This window comes from Penicillium concentricum (assembly GCF_028827145.1).
Source record: "Penicillium concentricum strain IBT 3081 chromosome Unknown utg000001l_segment0_segment0, whole genome shotgun sequence".
Classification (NCBI taxonomy): Eukaryota; Fungi; Ascomycota; class Eurotiomycetes; order Eurotiales; family Aspergillaceae; genus Penicillium; species Penicillium concentricum.
The window spans coordinates 4,240,176-4,258,240 of NW_026622754.1; the positions used below are offsets into that span (position 1 = coordinate 4,240,176).

The 18,065-nt window shown below is 48.8% G+C and overlaps 8 protein-coding genes across 8 annotated transcripts; 3 read left to right on the plus strand and 5 right to left on the minus strand.

Annotated features, from left to right (window-relative positions):
* Positions 1-111: 111 nt before the first annotated feature.
* N7517_001617 (uncharacterized protein) lies at positions 112-2,869 on the minus strand (the record flags this gene model as incomplete). The annotated part of the gene is made up of 4 exons (XM_056719347.1): positions 112-1,535; positions 1,580-1,767; positions 1,823-2,447; positions 2,518-2,869. The coding sequence occupies 4 exons, from the start codon at positions 2,867-2,869 to the stop codon at positions 112-114; spliced, it is 2,589 nt and encodes an 862-aa protein (XP_056583482.1).
* A 538-nt stretch (positions 2,870-3,407) lies between these two features.
* maiA (maleylacetoacetate isomerase MaiA) lies at positions 3,408-4,088 on the plus strand (the record flags this gene model as incomplete). Its single annotated transcript, XM_056719348.1, has 1 exon — positions 3,408-4,088. The coding sequence occupies one exon, from the start codon at positions 3,408-3,410 to the stop codon at positions 4,086-4,088; it is 681 nt and encodes a 226-aa protein (XP_056583483.1).
* Positions 4,089-4,329: 241 nt separating this feature from the next.
* On the minus strand, positions 4,330-5,619 carry fahA (fumarylacetoacetate hydrolase FahA; the record flags this gene model as incomplete). Its single annotated transcript, XM_056719349.1, has 1 exon — positions 4,330-5,619. One exon carries the CDS (start codon positions 5,617-5,619, stop codon positions 4,330-4,332), a length of 1,290 nt encoding a protein of 429 aa, XP_056583484.1.
* Positions 5,620-5,877: 258 nt separating this feature from the next.
* On the plus strand, positions 5,878-7,384 carry hmgA (putative homogentisate 1,2-dioxygenase (HmgA); the record flags this gene model as incomplete). Its single annotated transcript, XM_056719350.1, has 4 exons — positions 5,878-5,945; positions 5,996-6,505; positions 6,558-7,205; positions 7,261-7,384. 4 exons carry the CDS (start codon positions 5,878-5,880, stop codon positions 7,382-7,384), a joined length of 1,350 nt encoding a protein of 449 aa, XP_056583485.1.
* Positions 7,385-7,592: 208 nt separating this feature from the next.
* hmgX lies at positions 7,593-8,372 on the minus strand (the record flags this gene model as incomplete). Its single annotated transcript, XM_056719351.1, has 1 exon — positions 7,593-8,372. The coding sequence occupies one exon, from the start codon at positions 8,370-8,372 to the stop codon at positions 7,593-7,595; it is 780 nt and encodes a 259-aa protein (XP_056583486.1).
* A 375-nt stretch (positions 8,373-8,747) lies between these two features.
* N7517_001622 (4-hydroxyphenylpyruvate dioxygenase family protein) lies at positions 8,748-10,134 on the plus strand (the record flags this gene model as incomplete). Its single annotated transcript, XM_056719352.1, has 4 exons — positions 8,748-9,409; positions 9,465-9,524; positions 9,586-9,943; positions 10,000-10,134. The coding sequence occupies 4 exons, from the start codon at positions 8,748-8,750 to the stop codon at positions 10,132-10,134; spliced, it is 1,215 nt and encodes a 404-aa protein (XP_056583487.1).
* Positions 10,135-10,777: 643 nt separating this feature from the next.
* Positions 10,778-11,222, minus strand: N7517_001623 (uncharacterized protein; the record flags this gene model as incomplete). The annotated part of the gene is made up of 3 exons (XM_056719353.1): positions 10,778-10,938; positions 10,990-11,058; positions 11,138-11,222. The coding sequence occupies 3 exons, from the start codon at positions 11,220-11,222 to the stop codon at positions 10,778-10,780; spliced, it is 315 nt and encodes a 104-aa protein (XP_056583488.1).
* A 256-nt stretch (positions 11,223-11,478) lies between these two features.
* On the minus strand, positions 11,479-15,020 carry N7517_001624 (CHY zinc finger protein; the record flags this gene model as incomplete). Its single annotated transcript, XM_056719354.1, has 11 exons — positions 11,479-11,543; positions 11,598-11,788; positions 11,846-11,881; positions 11,941-12,029; positions 12,082-12,116; positions 12,175-12,222; positions 12,278-12,390; positions 12,446-12,533; positions 12,594-14,222; positions 14,506-14,646; positions 14,969-15,020. The coding sequence occupies 11 exons, from the start codon at positions 15,018-15,020 to the stop codon at positions 11,479-11,481; spliced, it is 2,487 nt and encodes an 828-aa protein (XP_056583489.1).
* Between the last annotated feature and the right edge of the window lie 3,045 nt (positions 15,021-18,065).

Genomic DNA, 18,065 nt, shown 5'->3' on the forward strand with positions numbered 1-18,065 from the left:
GTATGATTTGGTTAATATAATCTGAATTGGGGTATCACTCAACAAGGATTGCAACCATATAGGGCCACGTACAAAGCTAATTAATGGAATATATATGCAGAGTGGATTCTATCACGATGGCAGATTCCAGAGGAAATCTAATGTTCCACCTTCATACATCGGAAATTGACATCCATGGCTCATATCAAACGGCGCCATCGATGGATCAAAAGGCAAGGAGAGCCAGTTATCTGCACCGATATCATTCAACGATGGGATGAATCCTAGATCCGGAGGTGGGTCCTGCACTACAGGGGCCCTCATTGGATTTGACTGGTCACCATTTTCCGGCCAAGGAGGAGGCCCCATGGATGATCGTCGCGTAGCATTTTGACTACTTTTCATGGCTTTTGACGATGCAAGCAGATTGCGTCGCAAGCGTGAGACATGCATGTCTAACAGCGTGGCGTAGCGTGTGCTCAGATGGACATCATCCAACGCGTTGGACTTGAGTGCTTTGATGCTCTTTTCGAGTATTTCAATTGATTCCTGGAGTTTGGCTTGCCGTGTGCCCAAACTAAGCGCTTTCATCAAGAAGATTGAGGCGCTGGTTATGCGAAGAACGATTCGAACTGGCGAGAAGCGTAGAGCCCCTGCTTCGGCTAGATGGGTGACTTTCTGCAAGATCTGGCCACATCCATCGATTACTTCTTGGATGTATTCGTAGTCTGTGGGGTCGATGGTCATGGGTCGCACTCCGTCGAAGTTGTTGGGATCGTTCTCTGCGACAGCACGCTCCACTACTGCTTGCATTCCCACTGAATGAGTGTAGACACGGACGAAGTGGTATTCGATGAAGAGATCGTTGTAGAATGCTTGATCAAGTACTTGGGGCTGTAGGTACTTGTCTTTCCATTGATTTAGAAGAGGTCGGAAGTGCTCAAGAAGGCCAACGTATCGGCCGCTGTGTAGTTGCTGGCGTGCAAACGCGGCAGAGGGGAAGAACATATCAGTAACAGACTTGGCTAGCTTTGTAAGCTCAATCCACGAATCCATGAACGTCAACCACGTGCTGCCCGGTGGACCCAGTCCTTCTGGCTTCCGTCCGCCCAGGATAGCATGGTTTAATGATTGAGGGATCGGTGACATGCATCCGATCCGCCAAGCTAATTGATTGATGTAGACGTATAGCAGACGTTGTACACGCTGCCAACGAATTTCCATCTGATCTCTCCATTCTGGTTCGTCTGCTGGTGAGCCGCTTCCCTGTGTTTCGAATATGCCCAGCTCGTGTGCAAGAGACAGCGCACACCCAAGCAACATCCAGGACATTTGGTCAGATCGGCGTGCTGGCTCAATGATATCTTCTACCCCGCGACTGTCAGGCGCTGAGCTCGGATTATTATTCTCATGTTGCATGGGTGCTGATGGGATCAAATCATCGTCCCAGCCATCCGTTTCGGGCGGAAAATGCAGGGCGCGAGGATGCCATTCTGACATCAACAGAAGCGCCTCCACAGTACCCAGACTCCGTACCTTGGATTTTGTTGATTTTTCTTGCCCAAATATTAGCCTCATCGTCAATTTCTGGCAATGCGACCATAGTCGGTGGTGAATAAAGAAATTCCTCGACTCCCCCCTGCTCCGGGAAGGACGTGGTAGCGAGAAGAGATCATGAGAATGGTGGAGCATAGAACAGGCTCCCGAGTAATCAGCCAGTAGTGATATCGATGGTTGGCGTAGAAATCAGTGAGAATCGGAGATAAACAGGACATATTCTTGTAGAACCTACTTCTGGTCAGCTTGTATTTGGCAGAGACATGGAACCTGCGACGGAACACACAAATCAATAAAAGTAACAGCCTCTCTAGCAGTGAACCAACCCATCTTGACAAACCGACAAGCCTCCCAGACATTGAGAGTGTCTTGGGTGGCGTCCGATAACCTGACAGGATGTATTACCCGTGCCACAGAATCGGATGCGCCATCGTAGTTCCCCGGTGTTCGGTCTTGAGTACTCGGTCCTGCCGATGGAGGTCCAGCCAGCGATTCGGAGCTAGTATCAGGATGAATATCTTCTTGAGCAGTTGCAGCTTCGAAGAGAATGTTGAGTGCATCATTGCCACTTGCAACAACAGTCCGCATCATAGAGCTCGCAAGTGTGGAATTCGCCCGGTGTCTATTATGTTCATATGTATGAGAAGGGGACTGGTCGGTTTGTGAAGGTCCTACAGAAGGGTTATCGAGGGAGCCACGATGAGACCCCGTTTGATCCCGATGATATGGCCATCCGGACTGAAAGTTGCGCTCCTGATGAAAGTTGGTCTCGGGGGATGAGTTGGCTACATCGCTTGCGTGGGCATTGTGGGTCTGTCCTTGTGCGAGAACAGAACTAGCAGGTGAGGCCGTCGTAGGTTGTCTGGTGTGTCGGGGTGATACATTGGCTTCATAGCTCTCTGGTGATCGCGCTAGAAATTGACCATTCAGATACCGGCCAATTTAGATATGATAAGCACTCAATTCTACTAGGTAGCGTACCTCGTTTGCGGGACCTTTCCCAGGCCCGTTTCTCGGGGAACACACATTCCCTTAGTTCCCTTCGGCAGCGGGCACATGGTGGGCCGATCGGGAGGCCATCTGGGCCTGTTCCTAGGTCGCATTTGGCCTTCCTTTGCCGACAAGGAATGCAGGCCTTGTAGGTGCGCTGATACGGCTTGTCCGGCCGGGATGACCTGACGACATCCATCGTCAACCGTTCCTGAGCGGCTTCAAGGATCTCAAGTGGGTTCTGTGGATATTTGGTGATGGATAATTGCAGGGAGACAAAGAAATGTGGAGGGATAATTACCCGGCGATATCCGTCGGGCCCGCAAGCTTCTTTTATCTCCATATTGTTAGTGTCCTCACGTAGGATCAGACCTTTGTGAAAATTAATATATTAATCAAATTGTGTATGAACCTATTGGATAGAGAAATCATCTAGTTTATCCTCAATTTGATTGGTATTGAAAGTCAAGAGTTAATAAAAGAACAAATTGTAGATCATATGTCACGCAGGATAAGGTGGCTGCAAGCCTTCAGGCTCTAATGCATGTACACTGTAAATAAAATAGGCAATATTCTAGGCAAATAAATTAGAATAATATATAGAATATACCCCCGTCATAGCCGAAGTGTCCAAGAACGCGCTTGGACTCGGCTTCAACATGGCGGAATCTATTCCGCAAATGCTCTACACAACGGAGAAGATGTAACGGCACATAAGATCCGCGTCTGGGGAAGTGATTGAGCGTACATAATTGAACTTGTGTATCTTCATTTATAAGCACGAGCTCTTCCCGACTGTCTAGACCCTTTTTCGTACCTTCGTCGCTACCCCAATACTCCAATATCCAGTAGATCGAACATCACCAACACAAACCTTCACAATGACCGACACAGTGACTCTCCACACCTATTTCCGCTCCTCCTGCTCCGCCCGCCTCCGAATAGCCCTCCACCTAAAGCAAATACCCTTCAAATCCGTCTACGTGAACCTCCTAAAGGGCGAACAATCCTCCCCAGCCCATCTGGCCATCAACCCCTCAGGAACAGTTCCCGCCCTAGTAATCCAGCGCGACTCTCAAGCACCCGTGACAATCACGCAATCTCTCGCCGCGCTCGAGTACCTCGCAGAAGCATTCCCCGATCAGGGACCCGCACTACTCCCTCCGATCTCGGACCCGGAGAGTCGCGCTGTAGTACGCACCCTGGCGGACATTATCTCTTGCGATATACAGCCTGTTACGAACCTCAGGATTCTGAAGCGGGTTGGGCCGCTGGGGGTTGATCGTGCTGTCTGGTCGAAGGATTTGATCGAGGATGGGCTTAGGGCTTATGAGGCTGTTGTTAAGGAATCGGCGAGGAAATTTAGTGTTGGGGATTCTATTACCATTGCGGATTTGTGTTTGATTCCTGCTGCTTGGGGAGCTGAGCGGGTTGGTGTTGACTTGAGTCAGTTCCCAGTTACGAATGAGATCGTGAAGAACCTGGAGATGGAGGAGGCTGTTAAGAAGGGGCATTGGAGGTCGCAGGATGATACTCCTGAGGAGTTTCGTATTAAGGAATAGCTGAAACGGGTGTAAGTAGTGTATTAACTAGTCTTAACCAACATTCATGGGATATTTCATCGTCGTGCTAGTAATACTTGCGTTTCATGACACCTGGACGATGTAGTAGGAGATGATTTATGGTTGCACTGGCTAAATAAAACTGACCGAACCATTTAATTCCAAGCTCTATAATATAGAAATAAACAAAACCGAAAAAGCAACATAACACGTTGATCATTTAATTTGATTTTTAAGTCATCTACTGCAGCGAAACGGCAGGCAGGATAGTGCCAACACAGTCGCCGAAGCCAACATAGTTGCCTTCGGTACCAGCCATACCGCGCAGAGTAACAGTGTCGCCATCCTCAAGGAACATACGCTCAGAGCCATCCGCCAACTTAAGAGGAACCTTGCCGTTGGTCTGTTCCAAGAAACTACCCTGAGTCTTAGCCTCTTTGCCAGAGATAGTACCCGATCCGAGCAAGTCACCGGTGCGCAAGTTGCAGCCTGTAATAGTGTGGTGAGCAACCATCTGAGGGAAAGAGTAGAGTAGGTTGCGAGCGTTGCTGTTAGAGATAATAGTGGGCTGACCGCCGGGGTTGGTGACCTCGACATCGAGAGGGATCTCGTAGGCACTCTCGGCGCGCTTCTCGCGCAGATAGGGGAGCAGAGACTCGCGGTTTGCAGGCTCCAGGCCGGGAGCACGGAAAGGCTCGAGCGCATCAATCAGAACAACCCAGGGGGTGATGGTGGTACCGAAGTTCTTGGCATTGAAGGGACCCAGAGGGATGTATTCCCAAGCCTGAATGTCACGGGCGGACCAGTCGTTCATGAGAACCAGACCGAAAATGTGGTCCTCGGCCTGATCAATTGGGACAGGCTTGCCGAGATCATTGGGCTTGCCGATGAAGCAAGCAAGCTCCAGCTCGATGTCGAGCTTCTTGCAAGGAGAGAACGTAGGCACCTTGGGGTCCGCGGCGGGGTTCGCCAGAATCTGACCCTGGGGACGGTGGAGGGGTGTACCTGAAGGCACAACTGATGAGGCACGACCGTGGTAGGCAACGGGAAGATGCTTATAGTTAGGCTGGAGCGCATTGTCCGGGCCACGGAAGAGGACACCGATGTTGTATGCGTGGTTCAGACCAGCGTAGAAATCGGTGTAGTCGCCAATTTGCATGGGCAGGTGGTTGGTAACCTGGGACAAGGGTAGTAAAGCTGACTGTTGAAGGGAAGCATTGTCCTTAAGGAGCTGTGGGTACTTTGTGTCGGCGCGGAAGATGTTTTGTAGATACTCGCGCACTTGTCGGTGCACAGGACGACCAAGTGCAGCGAAGTCATTCAGTGTCGGTTGGCTGAAAACAGCTAGGTGTTTCTCGATAGCTGGCAGTTGTGAAAAGCCTCCAGATGAAGCGAATGTGCTCAAGTTCAATGCATGGTCACCGATTGCAATGGCAGCTGCCTTTGATGCAGATTGGGTTGAGATGATTCCGAACGGGATATTTGCCAGTGAGAACGGCGAGTTCTTGGGAATTTGAAGCCAGGAAGCCATAATGAGTTAATGTTTGACAAGTTGAGCGAGAAAGAGCGAGTTGACGGCCTTAACACCTCTAAGTAGTGCGGAATTGGTCCGTCCCCCCGCATTCAGCCGGTGCGGAATGTAAGGCTAATCGCGGCAATTCACAAATTCGCGGAATGGTGTGAATGGTGTGACCTCACGTTATTTGCTTTTCTTGAGAGCTGAGATCCCTCGGTAGATCTGGGGTATTTGTAAAGGCGGGTCTGCATCCCAAACCACATCACCTTCAATATGCCCGTCACTAAATTCAACCACCCCGATCCATACAAGTACCAGACGGGCTTTGACTCGCATCACGAGTATGTATTCACATAGTTTCCAACAAGGAACACAATTAATAAGTAATTAGGTCAGAAGCCGTCGAAGGTGCTCTGCCAATCGGCCAGAATTCCCCACAGAAAGCTCCATATGGGCTTTACACTGAGAAGCTCTCGGGAACGGCATTCACTGCACCCCGCCATGAGAATAAGCAGACATGGGTCTATCGGATTCTACCCGCAGCAGCTCATGAGAACTTCATCGCGGAAGATGCTGACTCGTATCATACGAGCATGACAACCGAGACCCACAAGCTTCACCACATCCCTAACCAGCTGCGATGGAACCCCTTCGATCTAGATGAGAAGGTTGACTGGGTGCATGGACTGCACCTGATTGCAGGCTCTGGAGACCCGACTCTAAAGCAGGGACTGGGCATTTTGATGTATGCTGCAGGCAAGGACATGGGCAAGGAAGCTTTCTACTCTGCGGACGGAGACTTCCTAATTGTGCCTCAGCACGGTGTGCTGGACATTCAGACAGAGCTCGGCCGCATTATCCTGCGACCAAATGAGATCTGTGTTATCCCTCGCGGTGTCAGGTGAGTGTTTTCCATATCCTCCATAGGATCAACAACTAACCACCTCCATTAGATACCGAGTGACGCTCCCAGACGGCCCTGTGCGGGGATACATCTGTGAATTATACCAGGGCCACTACCAACTACCGGAGCTTGGTCCTATTGGATCCAACTGCCTGGCCAATCCGCGCGATTTCCAAGCTCCCGTTGCGGCTTTTGACGACGAAGAGGAAAGCGAATATAAGCTATACAGCAAATTCAACAACACTCTCTTCGCTGCGCGACAGAACCACACCCCCTTCGATGTTGTCGCCTGGCACGGCAATTACTACCCCTTCAAATACGATCTCGGCCGATTCAATACTATTGGTTCGATCTCATTCGATCACCCCGACCCTTCTATATTCACTGTGCTGACAGGTCCATCGGACCACGTTGGTACCGCCATTGCCGACTTTGTTATCTTCCCTCCTCGCTGGCTCGTCGCAGAGGGTACTTTCCGCCCACCGTGGTACCACCGTAACACCATGTCGGAGTTCATGGGTCTGATTTCTGGTGACTATGATGCGAAGGTCGGTGGTGGTTTCAAGCCTGCTGGTGCTAGTTTGCACAATGTCATGAGTGCTCATGGTCCCGACTCGGGTGCCTTTGAGGGAGCTAGCAATGCTGAGCTGAAGCCTCAAAAGGTTGGTGATGGGAGTATGGCTTTCATGTTTGAAAGGTTAGTTCGATTTTCGCTATCATTTCTGAGACTTAGTTTGCTAACAATGGTTTAGTGCTCTCATGGTCGGCGTCTCAGAATGGGGTCTTAAGACCTGCGAGAAGGTGCAGCCAGAATACAACGAGCACAGCTGGAAGCCTCTGAGGCGACACTTTGTGAACCCTAACAAAAAGGCCTAAGCTATAGTTTGGGCCTGAGCATTGCGATGAGGATATTCGCACATTTCCGATTAGTTCTATAGCAAAACAAGATACCAAATTCAATCAAATTGATCAAAATTGTTTTTCATTATTGCTTCGTTATTCCAAATGCGAATATTCCAAACCCCAACTTCGTGCATTACATAATTCCGCAATGGTTACTAAAAATGGTACATATATCTAAACTTCACCCCTCAAGCTCCTTCCTCATAGCCTCCTTAACAATAGCCCCACACATCTTAGCATAAGGATTCGTCTGCACAGAAAGCTGTTGCGCAACCTTATTCCCATAGCGACCACCAAAGAAGAAATCCCGACTAGCCATTTCCTCGAGCTGATCAGCCGAAAGTCCACGCAAACGCTCCGGACCCGCCTCATCACTAGTACCAGCCTTCTTCACGCGCGCCGCTTTCAGAAGCAAGTAACCCCTGTGCGTGTGCGCGTCAGCCAATAGCCGTGCCTGGGTCGTTGAGACGGCATCAGCGGGAGAGGCGGGTGTGGCATAATTTATGGCTTGGCCTAGGTCAGAGAAGATGCGGGAGCAGAGCTGGGAGGTTTCTGGGGCAAAGAGGGCAGCATCGGCTAGCTCAGTGTCGTTGGTTTGATCGTTATCCGCTTCTTTGCTGTAGATCAGATCGACTAGCAGACGGAGCGTTTGTGCTCGGTTTGTGTATGCGGAGGGATATGTTGGATGCTGGGTGAGGAGAGTGTCGAAGTCGTTCAGTGCTGACTGGACTGTCTCTATACTTGGTGATTTATTTGATTGCAGCTCGCGGATGATGTCTGTTTCGCGCTGCTTGAGCGATGTCAAGTCTGTTTCGGAGATGTTCAGAGATGACGGCCATGAGGGGAGCGTTGAATCAATGGTGATTCCCGATGATGGAGAGGATTCGGCATCGAATAGAGCTTGTAGTACAGCCGAATCATTAGATGTCAATGATGGGCGAGCAGTTGTGATAGATGTCATCTTGAGAGTTGACGTTGAGGTGAGAGATTAGGAGGGATATTGTGAGAGTCAATTCAGAATGGGCAGTCAGTAAATTGAACAAAGCAACATGTCTCAAAGAAACTGAAGAAGCCGTGAAATTGAAGATCCGGATATTAACAATGATGCTCAGTGGGTCCGGGTATCTCCGGATATCTCAGGGTCCTGAAATAGCCGGGAACTATGACATCCTAGGATTGGAATAGATATCCGCCGAGGCAAATTGCGCTTACTGATTTATTTAAAACCTTTGGAAGGGTAGCGTAGACTTCATATTAAATAAGAAATCTACTCTTAACTTGTACCATCTACATTTCATCTACCCAATAATCATACAAACATACGGGATTCAGCAAAATGGCACCTTCAGCTATTTCTAATAGCCCTCCTCCTTCGGCTACCAACGAGGCGTCCTCTGTGGCTAGCTACCGCGGCTACGACCATGTTCACTGGTACGTTGGCAATGCCAAGCAAGCCGCAAGTTACTACATCACCCGCATGGGCTTCAAGCGTATTGCGTACAAGGGCCTTGAAACTAGCAGCCGCCACATCTGCTCCCATGTCATCCGCAACGGCGACATCACCTTCATCCTAACCTCTCCTCTACGGTCTCTTGACCAAATCGAGCGTTTCAATCCTGAAGAGCAAGCCGAGCTTAAGGAGATCCATGACCACCTCGAGAAGCACGGTGATGCAGTCAAGGACGTTGCCTTTGAGGTTGACAACGTCGATGCTGTCTTCTTTGCTGCCGTGAAGAATGGCGCCAAGGCTGTCTCTAACCCTAAGGTCCTTGAAGATAAGAGTGGCCATGTCAAGACTGCTACCATCCAGACTTATGGGCAGACCACCCATACCCTCATTGAGCGCAGCGACTACCGCGGTGTCTTTATGCCAGGCTACCGTGCTGAAACCGGCGCCGAAGATCCAATTTTGCAGTTCCTGCCCGGTGTTCATCTCAAGCGTATCGATCACTGCGTTGGAAACCAGGACTGGGATGAGATGGATAAGATCTGTGAATAGTGAGTTCCGCCCTAATTTTTTGATTGAGACTCACTTACTGATACCACCGGTTAGCTACGAGAAGGCTCTTGGCTTCCACCGTTTCTGGTCTGTCGACGATAACCAAATCTGCACGTAAGTGGTTTAACATGTGCTGGCTGATCCCGAACCACCATGACTAACCTCATAATCATAGTGAGTTCTCAGCTTTGAGCAGTGTCGTCATGGCCTCGCCCAATGAGATCGTCAAGATGCCCATCAACGAACCAGCAAAGGGCAAGAAGCAATCCCAGATCGAGGAATACGTGGACTTCTATAATGGTGCTGGTGTACAGCATATTGCACTTCACACCGACGATATTATCCGTGATATCACCAACCTCAAGGCACGTGGTGTAGAGTTCATCAAAGTTCCTGACACATATTACACCGATATGCAGGCCCGCTTGAAGCAGTCTGGCTTGGTACTCAAGGAAGGCTTCGATACCATCCGCAGCTTGGACATCCTGATTGATTTCGATGAGGGTGGCTATCTGCTGCAGCTTTTCACTAAGGTATGCGGAAATTAATGACCCCAGTATTCGTGAATTTATACTAATCTGACAAATAGCACATGATGGATCGGCCTACGGTTTTCATTGAGATTATCCAGCGACACAACTTCGAAGGCTTTGGAGCTGGCAATTTCAAGTCACTATTCGAGGCTATCGAACGAGAGCAGGAACTTCGCGGTAACTTGGTTTAAGGACAAAAATTTGGTTTAGTCGGGCATTTTCTCGAGCCCTTGCGGTTTGGTAGTTTGCATCTTGCATTTAGCGAATTAGGGGCTTCCTTAATACTATTTTTTGGGATTATTTCATGGTTTTTGTAACCCGAACCGATACTTGGGAGGTATTGGGTCGTCAGCTCTTGCGCGCTCCGTCTTCCTGGTGGTATTAATTGTAGGAGCAGAGGAGGCATAGATGGTGAGATTTGTACTGAATGAAATATTGTCAAATGGAGAATTTCCAGGGCTATGCGGGTGCTGTAAATGGAAGACGTGGCGTGTGCAACGTGCTACACTAAGGATTATAGAGCAGATGTGAGATCTGAGCACCATATGGAACTGACTCCCAGTTGGAAAAGAGGTTGTGATGAAGACCGCTTAAGTGCTGTGTTGAGTGTCTTCCATCTGGCAATTTATATACTTCAGTTACGACTAACAGGTCAAAGGAAACATCTCCATGAAGCAATTTCAACTTAGAAGAACGAATACCTACTACTTTATATAAACCTAGCAATCCGAAACAGCTCAATAGTCTTACCACTTTCTTTAACCTTATTCCCAAGAGCCAAAATAAGCAACCCCTACCATCCAGTGATACCCCGTCATCCTCTCAAGTCCAACTTCAATCGGAGTATCGATCCAGCAAATCTGCAAGCTCACGCCAATTCTGTCGAATCTTAAACCGATGTTCATCCAGATTCCTCTCCAACGCGGTCATCATTTCTAGACCATCTGCATCAACACCACCTTTGACCATTTGGTCCTGTCTACGTTGAAGATGGTCTATCAATTATGATTCCCGTTTGAATATGGCCCTTGATTCAGCCAGCAGACGTCTTTTATCATCCATCCATTTCTTTTTTGTTTCCGTCAACTTGTTCTTTGTCGCTATATGGTTCGGATCTGCTGAATATATCTGTTTCGTATGGGCTTGGGGTTTATTAGCGATGGAAAGGGGGGTTTATCGGGGACGAAGACGGACCTGCAGCAGCACAACTGCCTATCAGTAACACCACCCATATAACAGCGCAAGTGGCATATTCTAATTCGTCCAATATCCTGGACATTTTGTGAATTGGTTTCTAGGTTGGGTCTGGTCGTGCGGGTAATCGGGTAATCGGGGGGTCGGGAGGTAATTGAAAGAATGGAAATGTGACTTTTTGTTCATGGGTGCCCTAAGTAGGTGATAATGAGGCACTGATGATGTTATGTTTGGGTTTCCGCTACTTAGGTTGGAAGAAGCTTTTGTTTAAAACCTTAGGTTAAACTGTTAAATACATATTGAGATATATAATAGTCTCGCCCTATTCCATCCAACGTTATTTACTTCCGCTTCGATGAACTCGAAGTGGGAGGATTGGCCCCAATCCGCTTGAATTTTCTCGGATCTAGAGCACCATTAGACGGGTGCACTCGCAGGAAATTTAAAATGCAAGACATACCTTTCCGACTCATCAGAGCCCGATTTCTCGTTCCCTTTCCGCCCTCCCAGAACCCACTACCTGCCTTTCCAACCAAGACAGCTTTGCAGATACCGCAGTTCTCGGGCCTGTAGATTTGTTCGCGGGAGCAGTAGCCACATATCATACGATTTGCGTGTTCGTTCGGGTGGTCGGTTTCCACATTGTGACATCTAGAAAATCAATAAGCATGTGAAAATTGATAGGGAGATATCGAGGGGGAAGCATACTTGTCACAAGGGAAGACTTTTGAGCAGCAGCTGAATCTGTAGGGGGTTAGTATAACCTCGAGTGCTATCAACTTGCCTATAGGGGAATCACATACCTGAACCAGCGTTGACTCTTGGCATAGTGTTGGCAACGACCGCGTCGCGGAAGTTCTTGTCCTGCGACAATGCCAAGGACTTCCTGGGGCTGGGAGAATTGTTAGATATTATCATGTTGATATGCGGTGGATTGTACGAACCTTTCTTTTGAGGGGGAGTGCACCACGAGAAGTGACTAGATGGTACAGTAATGAGCAAAAGGTCTCTTGCGGGTTCGATATATTGGGACTTACTCGTTGCATTTCCCACCAGAAGGAATTTCACCTCAGGGATCTTGAAAACTAAAATTTGGATATGTTAGTAGCCGAACAACAGACACTGTGTATTAGAACATACCCATTTTGCGATGGCACTGGCGACATATACCCATGGCACTCTCGCCGCGAACTGCGGGTATACCTGGTGCCGGATGGGGGGTCGAGCACTCGGAGCAAGTTGGGATGAAGTCGCTATAGCAGATAAGTCAACAAATAGCACGTGGATGATTTGAATGAGAGAACGAACCTCAGAAGCATGTCCCCAATCGTACAGCCGCCCATGTCAAGGTAACCAGCACGATTAGCATGAGAATGCATCAACTGCTTCCGGAACGCTGCACATGAGAGTCAGTAACCCATAAAAAAAAGGATAATGAGATTAAGTGTATACTCACCGACACTCATATTATTAGCGCATTTCCGGCACGACTCCATTTTCGCCATCTGGCCCTTCTCGTCGGTAATTTGGGGCACGTGCTTGATGTCGACTGGTACCTTACATCTCTCACATTTGATCGTGATGTTGAGGTTCATGATTTCCAGTAGCTCAATGCCGTAGAGTTCTAGGTACGGGAAGGAAAGTGCGACGCCTCGTCCGGGCGCGTTGTTGTCCACTGATGTGGGGACGGGTGCACCTCCTTCGTCTTCCTCTTCCTCTTCATCTTCATCCGAATATTCGTCTTCCTCGTAACTAGACTCGTCTGATGTCCCCTCGGCGCCATTGTTGGGATTAGGAACCGACCATTCGGGTGGCCGTGGAATGACAACAAGATGTGGCCTGTCTTCATTATCTTGGGTTGAGGACAGGGCAGGTGCTTTTTCGGGTTCCTCCACCTCCTCTTCCTCGTCCTCTTCGACAGTGGGTGGTACATCCTCGGTGGGCTCCTCCTCTTTTGGTAAGGGCGTTTCGGCAAATTTATGGATATTGCTCGCCAGGTAGTTGACCTGGGATACTAGACTTAGCTGCGAAGTCTGTTCCACCCACTGAGTGAATCCTACTTCTGTGGCTTTCACCTCAGGGCCTTCAACTCCCTGCAACTTAATCGAGCTGTGCTCGAGCGGGTAGAGCTGTGGCACAATCAATTTCAAAGTCTTGAGTGCTTGAAGTGTTCGGGGTAGGCGATCCTTTTTGGTTGGCTGGATGGGAATAACATATGTCCTGCCATCTTGCAGTTTTTGGTACATCGGCAGTCTTCCAAGGCGCGCTTCGAGCTGTTTCGTCTCGGTTGCCCGTCTCTTCTCAGCTGCAGCTTTCGCTTCGGCCGTGTGTCTAGGTGCTACAGGCCGTGCTTGTGGTGCTGGCTTAGCAGCAGCACTCGGCGTTTTATCACGAGCTTGAGGCGGGCTCGGCTGGCTTAAAGTCTTCTCCGGGGCCTTGGCAGCTTCTTTCGTTGTGGGCCCATCACCAAGGTTAGCAAAGAACTTCAGCGTTGGCCCACGCTCCAGAGTGGTTAGCAATGATTCGAGCTTCTTGTCCAGACTGTTCAACCAGCCCAAAAGAGTTCCTCGGCCATTGGTGCGGTACGTAAAATCGACAATTTCATCGAAGCCTCTGACGACATTTGCTTGATACGCAGCTTCCATTTCAGAATTGGTTACTGCAAGCGTGGGCCGCACTTTCGGGTATGAGCTTGGGACCTGAAGGACACATTGGAGTTTTTCAAGCTCAAAGGGGAAGTCCGGATCAGAAGGTACCAAGCCAAAGGTCAAAGTGCAGCCTTGGGAATCATTAACTTCTTGTGGACGGTAACGCCGCCTCAATTGGTTGATCTGAAACTCTCTTGGATCTGACTGCTCCAATTTAGAAACTGGTCTTTGGGGCTGGACAGGGGCTGCCACGGAGCGTTGCTTCGAATGGCTTTCACCAATGTTCAATCTCTCGGCCCCAGTGACAATAGCTTGTGCAGGACTCTGGCTTTCGTTTCCCGAGGATTGGGCTGGTGTCTGCTGCTTTGATGAAGGCTTCTTAGGCTCAACGGCCGAGGCATCATGTAGAAACGGACATGCTTCTCCAATTCGGCATCCTTGAACAATGTTAGCATATGACCTTAACGACACATCGCCTTCCTAGCAAACGACCACCACCAAGAATACATGTGCAAAAAATTAGGGTACAGGACAATCATGCAATGCTGGTCATAGCTCGGTATCATTGACCCTTTGGGTGCACATGGCCGATGCTGTGTACAGGCATTCCCAAAGGGGCCTGTTCGTGGCACACGGTCCGTATTCAATGACGCGTCGACCATTGCAGTGACAAAATAGGCAAAGAGCCCTTACAGACAGAAACTCAGAACGCAGACCTACCCTTTTTGGATTTGAAAAAGCGACATTTCTGCCGCCGAGTCGATGACTGGCGAGCAGCACTTGTCTCATCGGTGGATGCAACGCCATGCGACCGGGCCGCTGACAACTCATCAATTGTCAAAGATGATGGCAGCTCTGTACCTGTTTAACAAAAGCAACATGAGCGTGTGATCAAAAAGTTTGTGAGCCACCGAGTCCGATCCTGGCATATTGGCGTATTGGCAGAACTGGGGTCACCCTGCACACCAACAAAATCCTCGGAGGAGATAACATGAAATTGATAGGCTTTGTGGCTGATGCAACATGTGGTGCATGGACATGCAACAGGGGGGCTGAAATTACGAAAGCCTGTAGTGAGGGTCCCGATAATCCGCGCAAGTAGATCTCATGGAATTGATTGGGACAAAAGCCTCCGGCTAGATGGGGGGTTTACGCGCCAATAATAGAATTGTACTCGACTCACCTTGGATCTGGGGTTCTGGACCCGCATTGTCGTCAAATGACCTATTCTCCATACTGAAACTGAGACTTGGGCCGTTCTTTGAAGGATGATCCAGAATGGAATGACTGGGTTCTGAGCGACTTGGGAGGTGACGCGCACTGCCAACACTGCCAACGCAGAGATCGGGTGACCTTGAGATCGACAGGACCAGATCTGCGCAGTAAGTAAGCCGAGATGTGCGACCGTCTAAACTGTAGTGATCTTCGAAGTCACGGCGCTAAGCAAAAATAAAACACACGGGAGGAGAAAAACGGCAAAAAGAGATACAGCCACGTGATGTCAAAGTAACAAACGTCAAAGTAAGCCGCAAACAAGCAGTGGTATATCTTGAGGTCTGAGAATATGAAGCTATACAAGAAGTTATAGTTGTTTACGGTTTTGCTGGCAGTTCAATGCCAAGACTTAGGCGGAACCGATGACCTCATTCGCCTTCACATTCAACTTGACTCATACTTCACTTCGCTTCAGTCATTTCCAGTCATAATTTTAGTCACAATGAATCGATTTGAGGTCCCTAGTTGAAGACTAGAATGTTCGTGGGGGTTCTAATACGTAGCACAATGTCGATCTCCCCTGTCGCTCAAGCCAACTCCAGTACTCCATACTCAACATTGCATACATCGCATGCTGGACAACGTTCACAGGTACAAGTTCACCTGGGCAGCTCGCTATATTAATAATGATAACGACCGCAGGATCCTCGCATTTATTGTTACCTCAACTATGTCATTCGTCATTTCACGTCCAAATCACAATCCAATGCTGTGGCGTTCAGTCTTAAAGCCCACCATCTGCCCGAAGCCCCAACAGGAAGCAAAACAAACTCATTAATAGGCAATAATATACCTACATATCACCAATGCATCCAAAAAACATAAAACAAAAGCCATCATCAAAACAACCAGAGGGGAAACAAGATTCTGAATTCCAATTTGCCAGCAGAACAGATACTACACGGAGCGCGACACCCGCCTTATCTCCATTCATGCCGGGGGATATCCCTATTAATAAGGGGCCAACCCCGGCCAACGCCATGACAATATAAAAAGATAAACCTTTGGGAGTAATACGACCCGACGGGGCGCAACAAGCTCAGCACAATATACTCAACGGCCAGTCAGGGGCAGCGGTCGGTCCGCGTTACGCGGAAAAGATGAGGGGTTCGCTTTGGGGAGTTTCTAGAACTCCATCCCTGCAAGGGTGCGCCTTCGCCAGGGTACGCATTAGCCCGGGATGCAACATCGATCCACTAGATATAACGGCTATCTTGATTTCTATTTGAGATGCTTTGGGTGTACGGAGTACATAGGCATATTTCGGATTCGGACTCTACCGAATTTTGAATACCCACAGTCCATATCGGATGAGTTTTTCCGTGTTTACCCCGACATTTAGGTAAATTAATCTGAGAGAATCCTGGAGTGGATCCGAGTTTGAAAATTGAATGCGACAAAAGACACATGTAACTATGTACAGATAGAGAATTCACACCTCAATCTAGAGGGAACATTCAAATCCCACATAACTATGGCTCTAAGGCCAAACCTGATTGAAGGAAACGGTTTTAGCGAAGCTATCTGGAAGTCACATGTATAGTGGGACCTCTAATGTTGTACTCCTGTGCATAAAACCCTGTCTGTGGCTGCCGCTAGTAGGACACCGGTAATCCAGCCCAAGCCCTCGGGGAGTTACAAGATATTGCGTTTTGGATATAATTATTCCACATGGCTGCCTAGGCTGCTTGGGATCTAACAGCCGAGCCGTGGATTCAAGATAAAAGCTGTTCTAAAGAAGTACAATGTCCTCTATATATGAATGGACTAAGGAAACCAGAGTCCGCATCAGGGTACTGCAAGTAGATTTGAGCCTCGGTAAATTGTATTGTAAAGGAGAGGTATGGGAGCTCCGCTCCGCGGTACTGAGCTTTCCGCTGTATATACTGTAATGTAAGACCAAAATACAGTACAGTAAGGAAAACACCCAAAGCGGAAAGGCGCGAATCGGACCTGGACCTCACCGACCAACCGGATCATCCTTCCAGAAGCATTCCAGAATCTCGCACGGTCTTCCGTGGGTGTTGGCGCCTTTGACCATGGGCATAGCTTGCAGTTTAACGGTTTGAACATTATATCGGCACTTCTACTCTCCGTGTTTTCGATTTGCCCTATATACTATGTACATAACTTTACTATTATTATATTGACTCATCTGACGAGGATTTAGCAGCTTGCGGGGTTTCGGAGTACAGAGCTCCTGCGAAAGCTGATACACGTGACCATTCTCCACCGGAGGGCCTAGAATAATGATTTGGCCAATCACAGACATCGTAATTGGGTTGGGTTTTGCAGCCTCAGTGTCACTGGACGGTTCCTTTTTTTGGCCCAGGAAAAGCAAATGCATTCGGCGGGGGCCAATCCCGAGCGCCTCATTCGGGATTTCGCCGAACAATAATAGTCGAAGTGATGCAATTCACTCGGGACCTGAAACGCGGGATGTCGTGCATGGCAAATTTTGTGAAGTCATTTGAGACATGTAGATATCTGTCGTGCAGGACTGATCCTGAAATGTCCGAGATATCCCCCTGAATTAAAGGAGTATCAAAAAGTCAGTACGGAATGAAGCGTGGCCCAACTTTAAAATAACTCTGCACCAAAGCAAAGATCGGCTCTGTTCTAGAGCTCGAGAGGCCTAGACAGGGGTTGTATGGGTCATGGTTGGCCGATCACTTCGTAGTGGAGGACGATCAAGAAGAAGTCAACGAAGATTCTTGCGTGTCTAGGATTCGCCTCAATCGTCAAAGAGCCAAGCCAAAACGACCAAAGCTGCATGCAAAGCGTCACAATCTTGCAACGAAAGTGCGCTCCGTTTGTAGTTCAAGGGCGTGATATTCTCCCGCATCGTAGCTTTCCTTGAACATACTGCACGCTGCATGCTGCATCGGCTTGCCGATTGTACGTCGGGCGCACATCACCAACCCGTGGAGCCAGTTAGGCGTCAATCTTGCATCAAGAAGGCAATATCCACTTTTTCTTGACCACGCCTCAAACAGCCTTGATCG